The sequence below is a fragment of the Myripristis murdjan genome, chromosome 20, assembly GCF_902150065.1.
Source record: "Myripristis murdjan chromosome 20, fMyrMur1.1, whole genome shotgun sequence".
NCBI lineage: Eukaryota > Metazoa > Chordata > Actinopteri > Holocentriformes > Holocentridae > Myripristis > Myripristis murdjan.
Genome location: NC_043999.1, coordinates 15,591,903 through 15,605,677, shown reverse-complemented (window position 1 = coordinate 15,605,677; position 13,775 = coordinate 15,591,903). Strand labels below are relative to the sequence as shown.

General features: G+C 42.5%; 1 protein-coding gene across 1 annotated transcript in view; it reads left to right on the top strand.

The window, feature by feature from the left end:
* Window positions 1-13,775, top strand: part of rttn (rotatin) — a 39,811-nt gene that overhangs the window by 25,061 nt on the left and 975 nt on the right. The window contains exons 31-46 of the mRNA XM_030079408.1: window positions 123-281; window positions 981-1,058; window positions 1,454-1,652; window positions 2,029-2,117; window positions 2,231-2,318; window positions 2,748-2,949; window positions 3,256-3,346; window positions 3,774-3,924; window positions 4,241-4,378; window positions 5,168-5,370; window positions 5,656-5,761; window positions 7,088-7,185; window positions 7,448-7,525; window positions 8,034-8,160; window positions 11,946-12,139; window positions 12,901-13,183. Of these exons, the coding sequence (XP_029935268.1) occupies window positions 123-281; window positions 981-1,058; window positions 1,454-1,652; window positions 2,029-2,117; window positions 2,231-2,318; window positions 2,748-2,949; window positions 3,256-3,346; window positions 3,774-3,924; window positions 4,241-4,378; window positions 5,168-5,370; window positions 5,656-5,761; window positions 7,088-7,185; window positions 7,448-7,525; window positions 8,034-8,160; window positions 11,946-12,139; window positions 12,901-13,183 (2,284 nt within the window). The remainder of the gene's footprint in view (window positions 1-122; window positions 282-980; window positions 1,059-1,453; window positions 1,653-2,028; window positions 2,118-2,230; window positions 2,319-2,747; window positions 2,950-3,255; window positions 3,347-3,773; window positions 3,925-4,240; window positions 4,379-5,167; window positions 5,371-5,655; window positions 5,762-7,087; window positions 7,186-7,447; window positions 7,526-8,033; window positions 8,161-11,945; window positions 12,140-12,900; window positions 13,184-13,775) is intronic.

Here is a 13,775-nt window from a genome sequence, read left to right as displayed (position 1 = left end):
CACAAACGCACATAAACCTTTTGCCCCCCATTCTCACTTTGTTGCCCTCGCCCCTCCGTTCCCTATCTTTTTCTGTTTCCCCAACCTGTCCCTTTCAACTTGTGCCTCCTGTCTCCACCCAGGTGAGATTTGCCAGTCTTGGTGTAGGTGCAGCTCTGTCCTCGGTGCCCAGTGGCTGCCAGGCTCTGTGCGCCAGCTGCCAGAATATCAGTGGGGGGCTGTGGGGCACGCTGCTCAACATCCTCTTGGATCAGCAGGAAAGCAGCATGGTCCGAAGAGAGGTACAATGTCCTAACTACAATTCTGCTCCATTGTCAGCACCAACCCACAGAGATGAAATTGCTGTTTTCATTGCAGCACAACAAAGAGGGGCTATCCAGTGAAGGGACACATGCCAAAATATGGAACATTTTATATTTTTAAAAGTCCATTTTGGTATGACAACAGATGACAACCGTTTTTGGATATGTGTGAATAAAAAACAACCCATCTGTTGCTGATTACCATAACCTAACATGTTTTGTGGTTGCTTTGTCCAAAAATATCTTTGTTTCAAAACTAGTTCACTAACTTTGTAAGCTGGATGAAAAGGCAAGTTTCACTAAGTTGAAATCACTGATAAAAAAGCAAAAGCACCTCTGTGCAATAATGTTTGTAACTTTCTGATAATGCTTTTGTGTGACTCCACCACCCATTGGGTTTCCCAAAGAGCAACATTTACTCCAAGTTTGGGGTTTCACGCTGAAGACCGTTTGTCTCAGACTTCACAAAATAAACATGTTTGTCCTTCTGCAAGACTCGGTGTGTGGGATTTGTCTTTTCTGTCTCAGCTGAAGTCAGAAAATGTTGCTGGACTTTCATGTATTTCTAGCCAAGAACAGGCAGATGGCAGTGTTGCTGATGTCTGGTTTTGCCCCGTGTGTTTGTTTGTGTGTGTGTGTGTGTGTGTGTGTGTGTGTGTGTGTTGTGTGTGTGTCCAGGCTGCATTTATCCTGCAGAACCTGCTGGTGATGCCCATGCCTGCCAACGCGGAGGAGGCCAAGGACTCCCACTGGCAGGTCAGTGGCCATGCCAGCCATTTTAAAGCCTTTTGTGGACCACGGATTAAAATAGTCTCACTGTTTTTCTCTCTCTCCTCCTCCCTATTCCTCTCTTTCTCTCTCTCTTTCTCTCTCTGTCTCTTTCTCTGCCTCTTTCTCTCTGTCTCTTTCTTTTCCTCTCTCTCCACCTTATCTCTCTCCCTTTTTCTGGTCCCACACTCTCCTTTCCTCTCCTGCAGCTTTCACACTTAGTTGAGCCAGGTTGGATTTTACTTTCTCCCCATCACTTCTGCATCCTTTTTCTTCACCCTTCTATTCCCTTATTAGTGACAGAACCCTGGAGGTCATATAATAATTTAATGTGCACTCACCTCTCCCCATGCCTGCCATCACCTCCCTCTCTCCTCTCCCAGAACCCGTGTGTCCATGATGAAGTGTCTGGTGTGTCTCTGGTGGGTCTTCCAGCACTCCAGGCTCTGCTCTACCACTGTCAGTACTTCCAGCACGTAGCTCTTACTGCCTCCGCTTGTTACCGCGGCAGGTACACTTTCCACCTGCAGACCGCAGCCGCTGCCATCCGCGGACCTAGTCCACAAGACAGCACCTCAGGCGGTAGGCTTTATAATTTTGTTTCACTGTCTATCTATGTTCATTTACCATCCTCACTGTAACCCACAAGGAGATCTGTATTTTAGCTTTGGTTCTATAGATTTTAAGTCACTTATGACTTAGGGTTGTGATCGTACTTTAAATAAAGTGACCAACACATTTAGAAACTGTAACCCTAGTTGACCCTAGTTGAGTGTAAAAAATTCCATCGTGTGCAAAACCATTGACATAACCCCTAATTGGTCACGATTTCATCGCACCAATGACTAAGTCTTAATGCTGACTTGCTGAACACTGAAAATGTTTTAATACCCACTAATGGTTCTAGTAAATTTGGGCCTACATGCGTTTTAATCACTGAGTTTATATGTTTGTCTAGATTCAGAAAACTCTCTGTGGTTTTGGAGTAGCGCCCCCCCAGCACCCGCCAGTAGACCTTCCAGCTCTCTCTCCACCTCCAGCACTGTGGTCTGTGGTTGGCAGCACACATGCACACACACATACATACAAGTAACCAAAAAAAAAAAAAAAAAATGAACACCTGACACTTTGATCATCATCATCGTATTTGTGTTTTATAGGTTAGAGGTTCAGGCCCACACAGCCCTGCGGCTCCCTCCCCATCGGGTCCCACACAAGACGCACCTGCCAGCAGACTCGTGGCTCAAGGTACAGGAAGCAGCGGAGAGAATGAGTGTGTCTTTGTGAGAGAAAGAGAGAGAGAGAGAGAGAGAGAGTCTGTGTATATGTGTGTGTGCACTCGTGCATGCACATGTAGTCATAGTAACCCAGTTTGGTTTCATTCTTCATACCACATAAACTTTGTCATTATTTTTCTTTACAAGTACAAAACCTCAGTGTAGTCCACCAGCCAATTTCCATTTGGTATTCAGTGATTATTATAAACGGCAACTATTCTCTGGTTGTGTATTTACATATCTAGTCTTCATATAAAATCACAAAAGGGGAATATTGTAGTCTGGTATTGTACCTTGGATTAATGTTTTCATTATGCGGTCCCAGCACCTCTACCTCACCTCAGAGTGTAAACTGCTCGAGAGGGTTTCTCTATTAACTGTCTGCTCATGTGTCTCACAGGTCAGAGTGATACAGACACCAGTGACTCAGTAATTTCCCAGGATTCTCAGCAGGGTGAGCCACCCCTGGTTGAACCTGTTGTCATGGTAACTCCTGACCTTTTGACAGCCCACTGTGGCCTATTGACCAACCTGGTGGCCATCCTACCAGATTTCACACTCACTGCCATCCGTCACAGCCAGCTTCTTCAATCACTGGCCAGGTAAGAGGCCACACACTGTTCACACAATTTATTATTTACAAAGGCTGACTGAATAGCCCACACCCTTTAATAGCACATCATCTGGCTCATTATTGCAGATTTACTTGATTTGATGGAAGTGATGACTTAAAAGTGTATTAAGTTTGAATAAGCTCAGGGATGCCACTTTTATTGCAGTTCTCTTTATCCACAACCCTGCTATCCAAAACCGTGTGTGTACCAGCTAAGAAAAGCAAAATCAATTCTAGCTTCTTGTGAAGAAATCACCCGCTACACACACTTTGCTGTCATCTTTATCTTATCCAGTCTGGTGGATGCTGGGCCCATCGAAAAATGTCTGAGCGAGCTGAAGACACCAAACGTCCTAGCAGGAGAGAGAGAAGACATCAAGAGCCAGGTGAGGAACACTGCGAGCAATTTTAAGAGGGTTTTTTTTTTTTTTTTCAACTTTTATGCTATTATGACTAAGTAGAAAGAGCTGTGGGTGGATACAGTACCATGCCGGATTCAGTGAAGTTTGTCTGAGGGCACCTCCACAGTTTTCGAGTGGGTGGAATATTGCTCTTGAGAACCTTCACAAGCTCGCATTCAAAGCACACCTTTGTTGAAACAACTGGGAAAATATAGCATTGTAAATAAAATTACATCTTACTTTCATTTCATTTTCAGCTTAGAGAATAACAGCCTCTCTTTTTTAAGCCAGAAAACATAGACGTCTCTGTAATTAACTCTAACCACCTAGCAAATATGCATGTGGATGCACGTGTGCTTATATTCTATATGCATTTGTGCTCGTGTGTTTGTGTGTGCATTCTTGCTTCTAGGTTGTCACACTACTTCAGTTCCTGTCCAGCTTCTCCAAGTTGCTGCAGTCTTGTGTTACAATGAGCCAGGAGTTGATTGGTCAGATGGACTTTGTGAAACAGCTGCTGACCACTGTGGTGGCAGTGCTCTCACTGGATAGCAAAGGCCTAGGTAAAACCAACATGTCGAAGCCATATGTGAATATCTTTAATGATACAGCTGAAATAGCCCTGGAACATCTCTCAAATTTGGGGCATATCTCCTCTGTACTGTCATGTCACCTTTATTTTTCCTCTGAATTGTTTCGACAGTTAAGATCTGCTGTGAAAACCCCTCAAAAGAGCCCTGATTGCATGTCCTCATGTTTTATTCAGGGCGGCTTCACAATCCATCTGACTCTCACCATGTTCTACAATCTGATCCTTGTCTGACTTTGTGGATGTCTCATGTCATAAAAGTATTTGTGACTCACTGTTTCTCTCCTCAGATGTGGGTACCCGAGATGCGGTGTGTGTGTGCTGGGCAGACATGTTTACGCTCCTGGCTACTCTGTTGAGGAGGGACAGCTCAGCAGCGTACCCATCTGTCTCTGCTGCGCTGGGGAGGCGCTGGCAGACATTTGCAGGTACACAGATACGCTACTTGGTTGTGTGTGTGTCACAGTGAGTGAGGAAAAGTGACAAAATGAATTATTCTGATCTGCGCTGCATAATCAATTGTATAATCGTATATTATTTATTAGATTCCAACATACATAATCATAAAGTATTGGCATGTCAACAATTTTGAGGCATTTCGTTTTCACTTCAAGTGCCCAAAAGAGTTGAGATCTTGATACATGATACGAAAATGCAATAAAATAAATGCGTCTCTCCTCCTCATCATCAAGACTAATAATCATGATTAATTATTGTGATTTTATTAGCTAGTAAAATAACCAGGATTTTAGGTGCAATTTACAGTCTTAATTCTGATGCACAGCAAAGAAATTCCTTCAGATTCATATATCAGCATCATTACTGTCTGTGTCTATATATCTGCCATGAACAGATGCTAGGACAAGATAATTGCATCCTGTCTTTATACTACCTCTGCACCTCTTCATCTTCCTCTTTGATTAATGGCGCAGTGGTGAAATCTGATGAGTGCAGAGAAAGATGATTGCTGAGCTTTTGTGTGTGTGTCTACATGCACGTGCAAATGAATAGTGTGTCCTCCACTGGTGCATTTTCTGCAGCAGGGATAGCCTCAGGCATGAACAAATATCAAGCTGTCAGGGGATTTGAACAAGGGATTTGGTATTTAGTTTCTCTGTGATTCAGCATGTCATTCACAAAAAGAAAACTGTTCTTCCACCAGCTCACTGTCTTTTCTGTGTGTGTGTGTGTGTGTGTGTGTGTGTGTGTGTGTGTAGAAACATTATCGGTGTGTGTGAATGAGAAGTTTTCAGAGCCTCTTCTCCACACGGTGGCACTGCAGTTTATCTGTGTGCTTTTCTCAGAGGAGACAAAGAGACAGAGTTTAGAGGTCAACACTCCAGCCTCCAGATGTGTAAGTGCTCTGTCTGACATCCTGAACGGTCCCCCGGCCAGCCAGCTGTGTGAGCTGCTGCTGCAGGTAACATGGCTCCTCTGAATGCCTCTGAATACTCTAACTCAAGTCAAAGCAATTTCAATTTAAATCCTTGCTTCCTAAAATAACCCTTAAAATATCCAAAAAATAGTCTCTGACTCTCTGATTACTATTTTATAAACTGTGTACTGGTTCTAGGGAAAACACCCTGCTTTAGGCATTGAAAACGTGCCTTTATAATCTAGTTTTTTTATGGCATGTGATGTTATGTTTTGGGTGTTAATGTGTGTGTGAATGATGACTGTGTTCTTTCCTTACGATGTTTGTTAGAGTTTTGAGAAGAGGTCCTCACAGGACCCAGTGAAGAAGGCCACAGCCAAAGCTCTGACGACACTGCTGGCGTGCAGCCCCACTGCTCAGAACCATGCAGCTAAAGGTAATTCCCTGAACCTCAGCCTGGGGTTAAGTGCCTGTTTTGTTTTGCTTTTTTTTTTTCACTCTCTCAGCACCCAAAATGGGTCACTGGCCTGTTTCTGATGGTTTCCCACAAGGCGAGAGCAGTGACTTTTTTTAATTAGCCTACATTTCTAAGTTCTAAAATGACTATAAAACTATTCCAAACAGCTCATGCATTATAATAACTTTCCTTGGATCAAACAATTATACTGTGTGTCTGAAAATTCAGTGTCTACCTCATTATCTCCTAGTTTTTACCACTGATCTACAATAATAGATAATAATGGAGTATTTTATAGAGAAGTGCTTTTTACCTGTTCACAGACCTCTGATCTGGTGTAACGGTTTTGCTGCCAACTTAAGAGTTTGAAAGTCATAAATATAACTTGTCTAGTACTTTTCAGTCAGAAATAATAAAATGGACTCTGAAACATGAGAAACTTTTTGGTAAATATTTTTGAAACCAGGTGGTACACAGTAAATTTGTGCTGCAGCAACAGAATGCAGAAGTGAATATTCATGATTTTTAATGTATGAAACCGATTTTAATATTTTTAAGAGACCGAATCACTTTACTGGGTCATTCATGCACACCCTGCCTGTAATTACAATGTTTCTGACAGCATTTGTTTCTGCTTGCTGTTGTAAGGCTTTAGTGCATTGTAGAACAAATCTTTACTGAGAGAAGCTTAGGACATTATGTGATAAACATTTGTCTTTTGGACTGAGCTATGCAGCATGGGATGTTTTGGGTAATTTTATGGTCTTTTTTATACTAATTTGGAACAAAGAAACAAACAGAAAAACAGCTATTTGCCACTTTAATTCAACTTTGGAGAGGGCAGACATGAAGCTGTGCTAGCCTACCTGCTGTGTATTAATGAGCACATGCAAACTTATTTGGTGCCTTGACTGACATTAGGTTGATTAATGAGTGAATTTCCTGTTTGGGGGAAACTATTGCTTTATGAACCCTTATTGTTTGGCCTTGAGCATTGAATATAAAAGAACATTAGAGGTGCATAATTTCAAAGTTGAAGTAGTTGCAAGTTATTGATTAACAGTCATTTATTCATAGTTAGTCACACTGTGTTATCTGGGTGACTTCCAGAGTTCTTTCTGAAATGGTAATTTTTGAAAATGACAATTTTTCCATCTATCCTTGAAAACTACCACAATTTGATTAAAACTTTGTCAGTTATTTTGCTGGACATCTGTCTTTGCTGCAAAGCTCTTTAAATTATATGAAGATGACAAAATAATACCTGTCCTTTCACTCCATTTTCTTGCTGTCTGTTTTCTCCAGCTGGTCTAATAGACAGCTGTGTAGAGCAGATGAAACAGAGTTACTCCCACCTCCACCTGGAGTCAGTCCGAACCAGCAAGGCTGCTCACCGCAAGAAGGTGAGGGGAGACTGGCTGGAAATTTCCAGTCTCAGCTATCCTATGTTGCCTGTTTTTTTTTTTTTTTTTTCCCAGTGGATAAAATGACATCTATCTATTTTCAACATGGATGAGTTTTTGAATAAATATTGTGAAAATCTATTACAGTTTGAGCACATAGACCTCTTATTGTTGACACTTTGATGGGTAAACCAAGTTGTGTTTTTAAATGTGACCACTGCACATATTGGTCTTTGTTTTTTGTGTTGTTCTGTGTTATCAGGAAGAGAGCTATTTAAAAGAAGTCAAGCTGACTGTGGAGATCCTGCGGAGCGCTCTTTACCGCAACGATGAATGCAAAGTGAGCCTCTCCGTCTGCCTTTTAATTCCCCCCTGCTAATTGGTTTTTAATGAAACCCCCAGTGTACCAGTGCTGTGCCTGTAAATGAGATTTGTCCAAATGTGCGTGGTTCTGCTAACATCTCAGCAAGTTCAGATTCTCAAACCCGTCTATGACATTATGCATATATACCAGCATATTTGCTGGTATTCATTTTCAAATGCCAGCCACTCACCGGTGGTTACCTTGGACTGAACAGGCAGGGAGGATATATTGTAATGTTTACCCTGCCATTATTCTTCTCCCTGTGTGTTTTTCCTGCACACTTAACCAAAATATTGAGACATTTTATGTTGATTATTGCCATCTGTGTTTGCACTGCAGTATAAATCAAGGCTCCTCTAATGTATGTTATTACTTAAACCAAGTGTGTGTCTGTGGTTCTGTGTGTGTGTAGATGGCCTGCTCCTATGTATATGCATACTTACGTGTATGTGGGCATAATGTGCATTTCTGTTGGTGTATGAAGGTTGTGGCCATGGATGCTCGCCTAACATCGGTGCTCCATGCTCTTTGGCCTTGGTTCCTATTGGACAATCCCACCATGGAGGCGGTGCTGGAGCTTCTGTGCATCTACACGGCCAACTGCACCACAGGTCTGTGTGTATGTGTGGTATGTGTGTTTCTGTCTGTCAGTATGTGTGTGTGTTTGAGCAGGCACTGTGCCTGGCCCGTGCCTGCCCATCGCCTCTGTCTGTGGTCAGCGATCTGACTGAGTCATACACACTCCCAACTAAAAGCCCCATTGTCCCTCCCAGTGACCAGTGAACAACATTCTGTCTCACTGTATAAGGCCAGCGTCGGCTTGCCTGCCCTTCACAATAGACACATTGTCAGGATACATGGACCAGGCTTCTTGGCTGTCTCACTGTATGCATGGCGACAGGTTTCTTGCCTCCAGACAGGTGGGAGATGCTGTAGGAAATTACAGATGTTTCTCCCGAAAGATTGATATTCCATCATGCAAATGTCCAGACTGTATGTGTAGAAATCAAAACAGCTTGCAACCGTGCTGTAGAGCAAAGTTTAAAGTGGATGAAAGAGGAAAGATTTATAGGGAGGAAACAGTAGGAAACTCTGACTTCTTGTTCTTTTGATCCGTTTGTATGCGTGTATGTGTGTGTCTTTGACATTGGCATGGTTGTGCAATGGAAATCAGTTTCACCAGTGCGAGGAAGGAAGTTGAATGTCTAACAGCTTTCTTTCCATGTGTGTGCGTGTATGTGTATCTGTGTTTGATTGGCATCTGTTCCTGAGTGGGCGTGTGCGCTCTGATCTAAACTCAATCTCTTTATCCGCCCCATCAGCTCACGCTGTGAAGCACCAGAAATCACTGAAGTCAGGCACAGTGTTTCCCTAAAGGTTAACTGAACAGCAGGTAGTGTTCAGGCTGCATGCAGTCAGGCTTAGTATTACACCATCCACCCTCAGGCTATCATCTTTTCTCCTGAGACTCAGCATTCTACTACATACCTACTAGATGTTCATCTCAAGTCTGCCTGCTTCATCTGAGGCTTTGTTTACACTTCCACTGCAAGTCAGATTTTTGTTTTAATCTATTTTCACAGATATTTTCATTTCAGCCCCAAATCACGCTCACACTGATGCACAAAGGAAATTTTGATGTCTCTGCACACTACCATGAAATAGTCAGCACCATTCCCGCCTGTAATTACAGCAAAAAAAAAAAAAAAAAGAAAAATCAGATTTGTGGCAGCAGTGGGAACATAGCTCTCAGCTCACATCAATGAAGTAGATCCATTATGAAGTAGCAGCTCCCATGTCAGCTTCCTGATACACCAGCTTTCTTGACAGGTATTGAGATAACCCCAGGCTAACATCAGCATAAGCCTGTTGCTATACACTACTATTCTAAGATTAGCATAACCAACAAACTGTCATGTTGTCAAATTACCAACATCAGTCAGTGTCAGACTGTCTTGTTAGTGTTCTGTGTCTTAAGCTCGCTCATTTCTGCATGCTATGAGTATTGCACAGTACAGCTACAGCAATTAGTCATGTCAATTACACTGATGTGAATGCGGGGCCAAAAGAGAGGCATTTTTATTTGCATATTCAGTGGTATTGCTTATTTGTTTGTTGACATTTCTGAATGGGCTTGGAAAAGGCATAAACTTTAACCAAGGCCTTGGGCTCAATATGATTTCTTTCCCAGAGAAGGAGGGGTGTGGTTGTCATCAACAGTGTAAATTCTGCCTTTTAGATTGAAAAAAGATTAAAAGCCAGAGCCCGAAGCTGTATGTGAAACTTGTAGCTCAAGATGGCCTTCATCAAAAATAACTTTTTATTTATTTATTTGTTTATTTTTTAAGCAACGATTATTATCCAGTTTAAAAAAAAAAAAAAAAAAAAAAGTTTTATGAGCCATCTGATTCTGCATCCTGGACTTGTCTACACACTGCATCACAGCAGAACATGCATGGCCATTCAATAAAGAAGTTACTATAAAGTCCAACAAGACATCAAACCAAAGACTCTGCTGGTAGGTTACCACATAAGAAGAGATGTTAAAAACCATGTTTTTAAAACTGCCTGTCTGCCCACTGTTACAGTGAGTGACATGGTCCAAACACTGCGACAACTGTATTTGACCATTTGGGCACAGACACGCTTGTTATGCAATTTGGAACAAATGACACTCGTCCTGGAATGACACATGGCTCAGAGCTGTTAAAAGGGACTTCATACACCAAATGGGCATTGTACAGCAAGTCCCAGCTCGGATATTTGTGTCAGGTCCAATCCCCTCTTTAGGAAAAGGAATTGAACGTTTTAGCCGCTTGTTGGCATTGAATAGCTGGCTTTCCTCCGCATGCACTGCTCAAAAACTGGGCTTAATTGACAACTTCAGCCTGTTCTGGGCGCAACGACACTGTTTCCGAATGGACAGAGTTCATTTAAACAAAGCTGGGGTCCATACGCTTACTGCCAAGTTAACCTATGGCCAGGAAAATCTTGGAAAAGAAGAACAAGCTTTTCTACCCAGGACAACAAGGACAACACGATGGATTTTTTCCAGCCCTCTCTCCCTCCTTGCCTCTCCGAGATATCTGACACAAGATAAAAGGGATTGACAAGATGTTACTATGTGGCACCAAAAGTCCCTGCTTATCCGAACAGCGCAAGGGCAGTCTCCCCACAGTCAGCATTTCAGGGCATGTTGACATCTAGGACTAACTGGGTCCTTACCTCGTCCCCTCTTTCAGCTCATGTCTCCCTCTGCTTGCTGGGTGTGGACCCGCTGCTGTTGATACAGCCCACCCCAGACAGTGAGGAGCACCTCCAGCGTCTGCCATTCCTGTTTTGGCCAGCATCTGCATGAACAACGTGTGCTCAAAGTGCACAGCTACTGTGTCAGACAATGCCTTTAGTTCATTAAACTTTGCTTTATTAAATATCAGGTCTCTAGCTGGCAAGTCACTACTAATTCATGATTTCATTATCAAGAATAACCTTGATTTTATGTTCTTAACTGAAACTCGGTCACATGAATACAACAGTGCAGCAGTCCTTATCGAATCAGCTCCTTCAAACTTTCATTTTATCAGTGAGGCTAGAGTACATAGGAGAGAAGGTGGAGTAGCCACATAATTTAATAATGTCTTCCAGTACAAATAGTTGTGATATGGGAAGTTTGGCTCTTTTGAATATGTTGCGCTTCAGTTGACCCCATACTTGTGGAAGCTTAACATACTTCCTGAATACGTCCTTCTTCTTAACAGCTTCCTGAATACCTGAGGTCAGCTAGTACAACTGTCAGCTCATTTTAATCAGGGCTTAAAACATTATTGTTTATTGCAGATTTCCAATGAATTAAATATGTCACTTCTTTTTAATCATCAACCATTCATTTGCATGTTTTTACTTGTTTCATTTTTATTGTCTTTTGAATTGATGTATTTCTATGCCTGTGTAAAGCACTTTGAATTGCCCTGTGTCTGAATAGTTCTGTATAAATTCCCTTGTCTTGCCTTGCTGGCATTGCTACAGTTTACGCCTCCTGTCTCATTCACCGCGCTCTGTTTACATTCAACTACAAAGCCACTTAGTCAGAAATCCACTGACTGGTTTTGTTCCAGGTGCACTTAAGCTGGCCCTGCAGCCTTGCTCTACTGTGCTGCTAAAGTACTGTGGATAATATACTACAGCCTACACACACACACATTTTGGAGTCTTGTCTGGCATGTGTATGCACGTGTGTCACTGTCTGTTTGTGTTGGAGAGGTATGGATGGTTAGACCGCACATACATATTCAAAAGATTTCTGAAGTCTGTGTTTGGGTTACCCCATGAGTTATTCATTTCCTTTGAAAAAAAAACAGCTCATTATTCATGCGTGTTTTGTGTTCTCCTCTCCCAGCATGCAGTTCTCTCTGTGGCGGTGGCACAGGTGTTGCTCCTGGTTCTCGAGGCCCACCCAGCAGCTCCCTTATGCACTGTGTCATGAAGCTGGCCTCGGGGATCGCCCCAGACAACAGCAGTGTCCAGAAGCTAGCCTTCTCCCTTTTAGCTAACCTGGCCATGTCCCGGGACTGTCGAGGCCTCCTGCAGAAGGTACGAACCTGCTGCACGCTGTGCTTGCACAGTGGACGAGACTGTCAATATGAAACAAAACAAAAAACAACAGCCAAAAAAAAGATAAAATCATGAAAACAGCTTTTCGTACCAGTAAATACATGAGTAAATAATGGCTTGTTTTCTCAAACTGGGGTATGAATGGTTTTAGTCCTAAAAGCATTTTATTTATTTTGTAAAAATGTTGCTACCTTGAAATATAGCCTTTAGAATGTTAAAAACACAGACGATAATATCCTCCAAAGCACAGCTATTTTGTATGACTCACCGCTTTAATAATAATAATCCATTACATGCTTTACCTTCATGCCAGTACTCACATTGGCAGAGAAGGTGACTTTTTCCCTGCAAATGGCAGATATTTCATTTTGGAATAAAACTCCTCATATGAACCCAGTCACACAATCATATTTTGGTTCTGAGTGTGCTTTTTCACATTTAATGGGTAATTTTATGGCTGAAATGTTCTTAGGTTATTTTAGACCGGTATTTTTAAAAAACATTAAATTTGACTTGCTGAAACATAGTATGATTCAACTGGATGTTTCTATTTTAAAAAATGCATGGCAATGACTTTAAATGCAAAGGCAGCTTTCACTCTTGATGCTCTCTGTTTGAGCCTGTCCAAATTCTCACTTTCCACTGTTGCTCTGGCTCTGGGAATAAGCCAGGGAGCAGCACTGAAACATCAGCTCCCACAAAAACTCACATATCACATCTCTGTTGTCTGTCTACCTCAGAGCAATTTCCTGCAGGCCTTCCTGTCTGTGCCAGTGCCCAAAGTGGGTGGTAGTAAGGCCACTGCTGGCGCCTCTGGTGGTGGTGGCAGCAGCAGCCTCCTGGGCCTGTGGCTGAGGCTGCTGGTCAGCCTCTCATTCGGAGAGGACGGCCAGCAGAGTATCCTTAGGGTGACCGGAGCCCTGGAACTGCTGGCTGACCTGGCGCTGAACCGACGTCACGCGCTGCTCATCCTTCACAACCTCTGCTTCTGCCCTGCCAACAAGCCTCACGTCCTCGCCAATGGTATGGAAGGGTGCAGGGGAGGACGAGAGTTAGATTTAGTGAAGGGTAAACCCAAGTGAATTCATTTTATCCATCTTATTATTGATCAAATTGTGTTTAAGCAAGTATAAATAACACTCATATAAATGTATAGTATACATGATAGAAAGTCGCTCCTGACTGATTCACTGAGTTGCTTCAGTTGTTGAATCACGAAAACAGGAGACAGTTTTGGTGAAACAGGTAGATGGAGGTTGATGTTTCAAGAAAACATAAATTGATGAGAAAATGAAAGTGACAGAGGAAGCGGAACAATCGACAGTGTCACCCCCTTGCTACACACAAAGTGGCAGGTGGGAGGCAGAGGTGGGGGTCTGCGATGTGGCTTCATGGTGTGGCTTCCTGTGTAAAGATCACCTATACTGTGTTTGTTGTGTGAAAAAATTGAACTGATTCCAACATGTGCACCGAAATGAGTGACATGACCATGTTTCCATTGTCAACTTTCCTTTCAGTTGTGTGCGAATGTGCAACTAAACTTATTGTCAATGTAGAGAAATGATACAGATAAAGGAAAAGTGAGACTTTCATTTCTACTGTAGTAAGTGGTAAT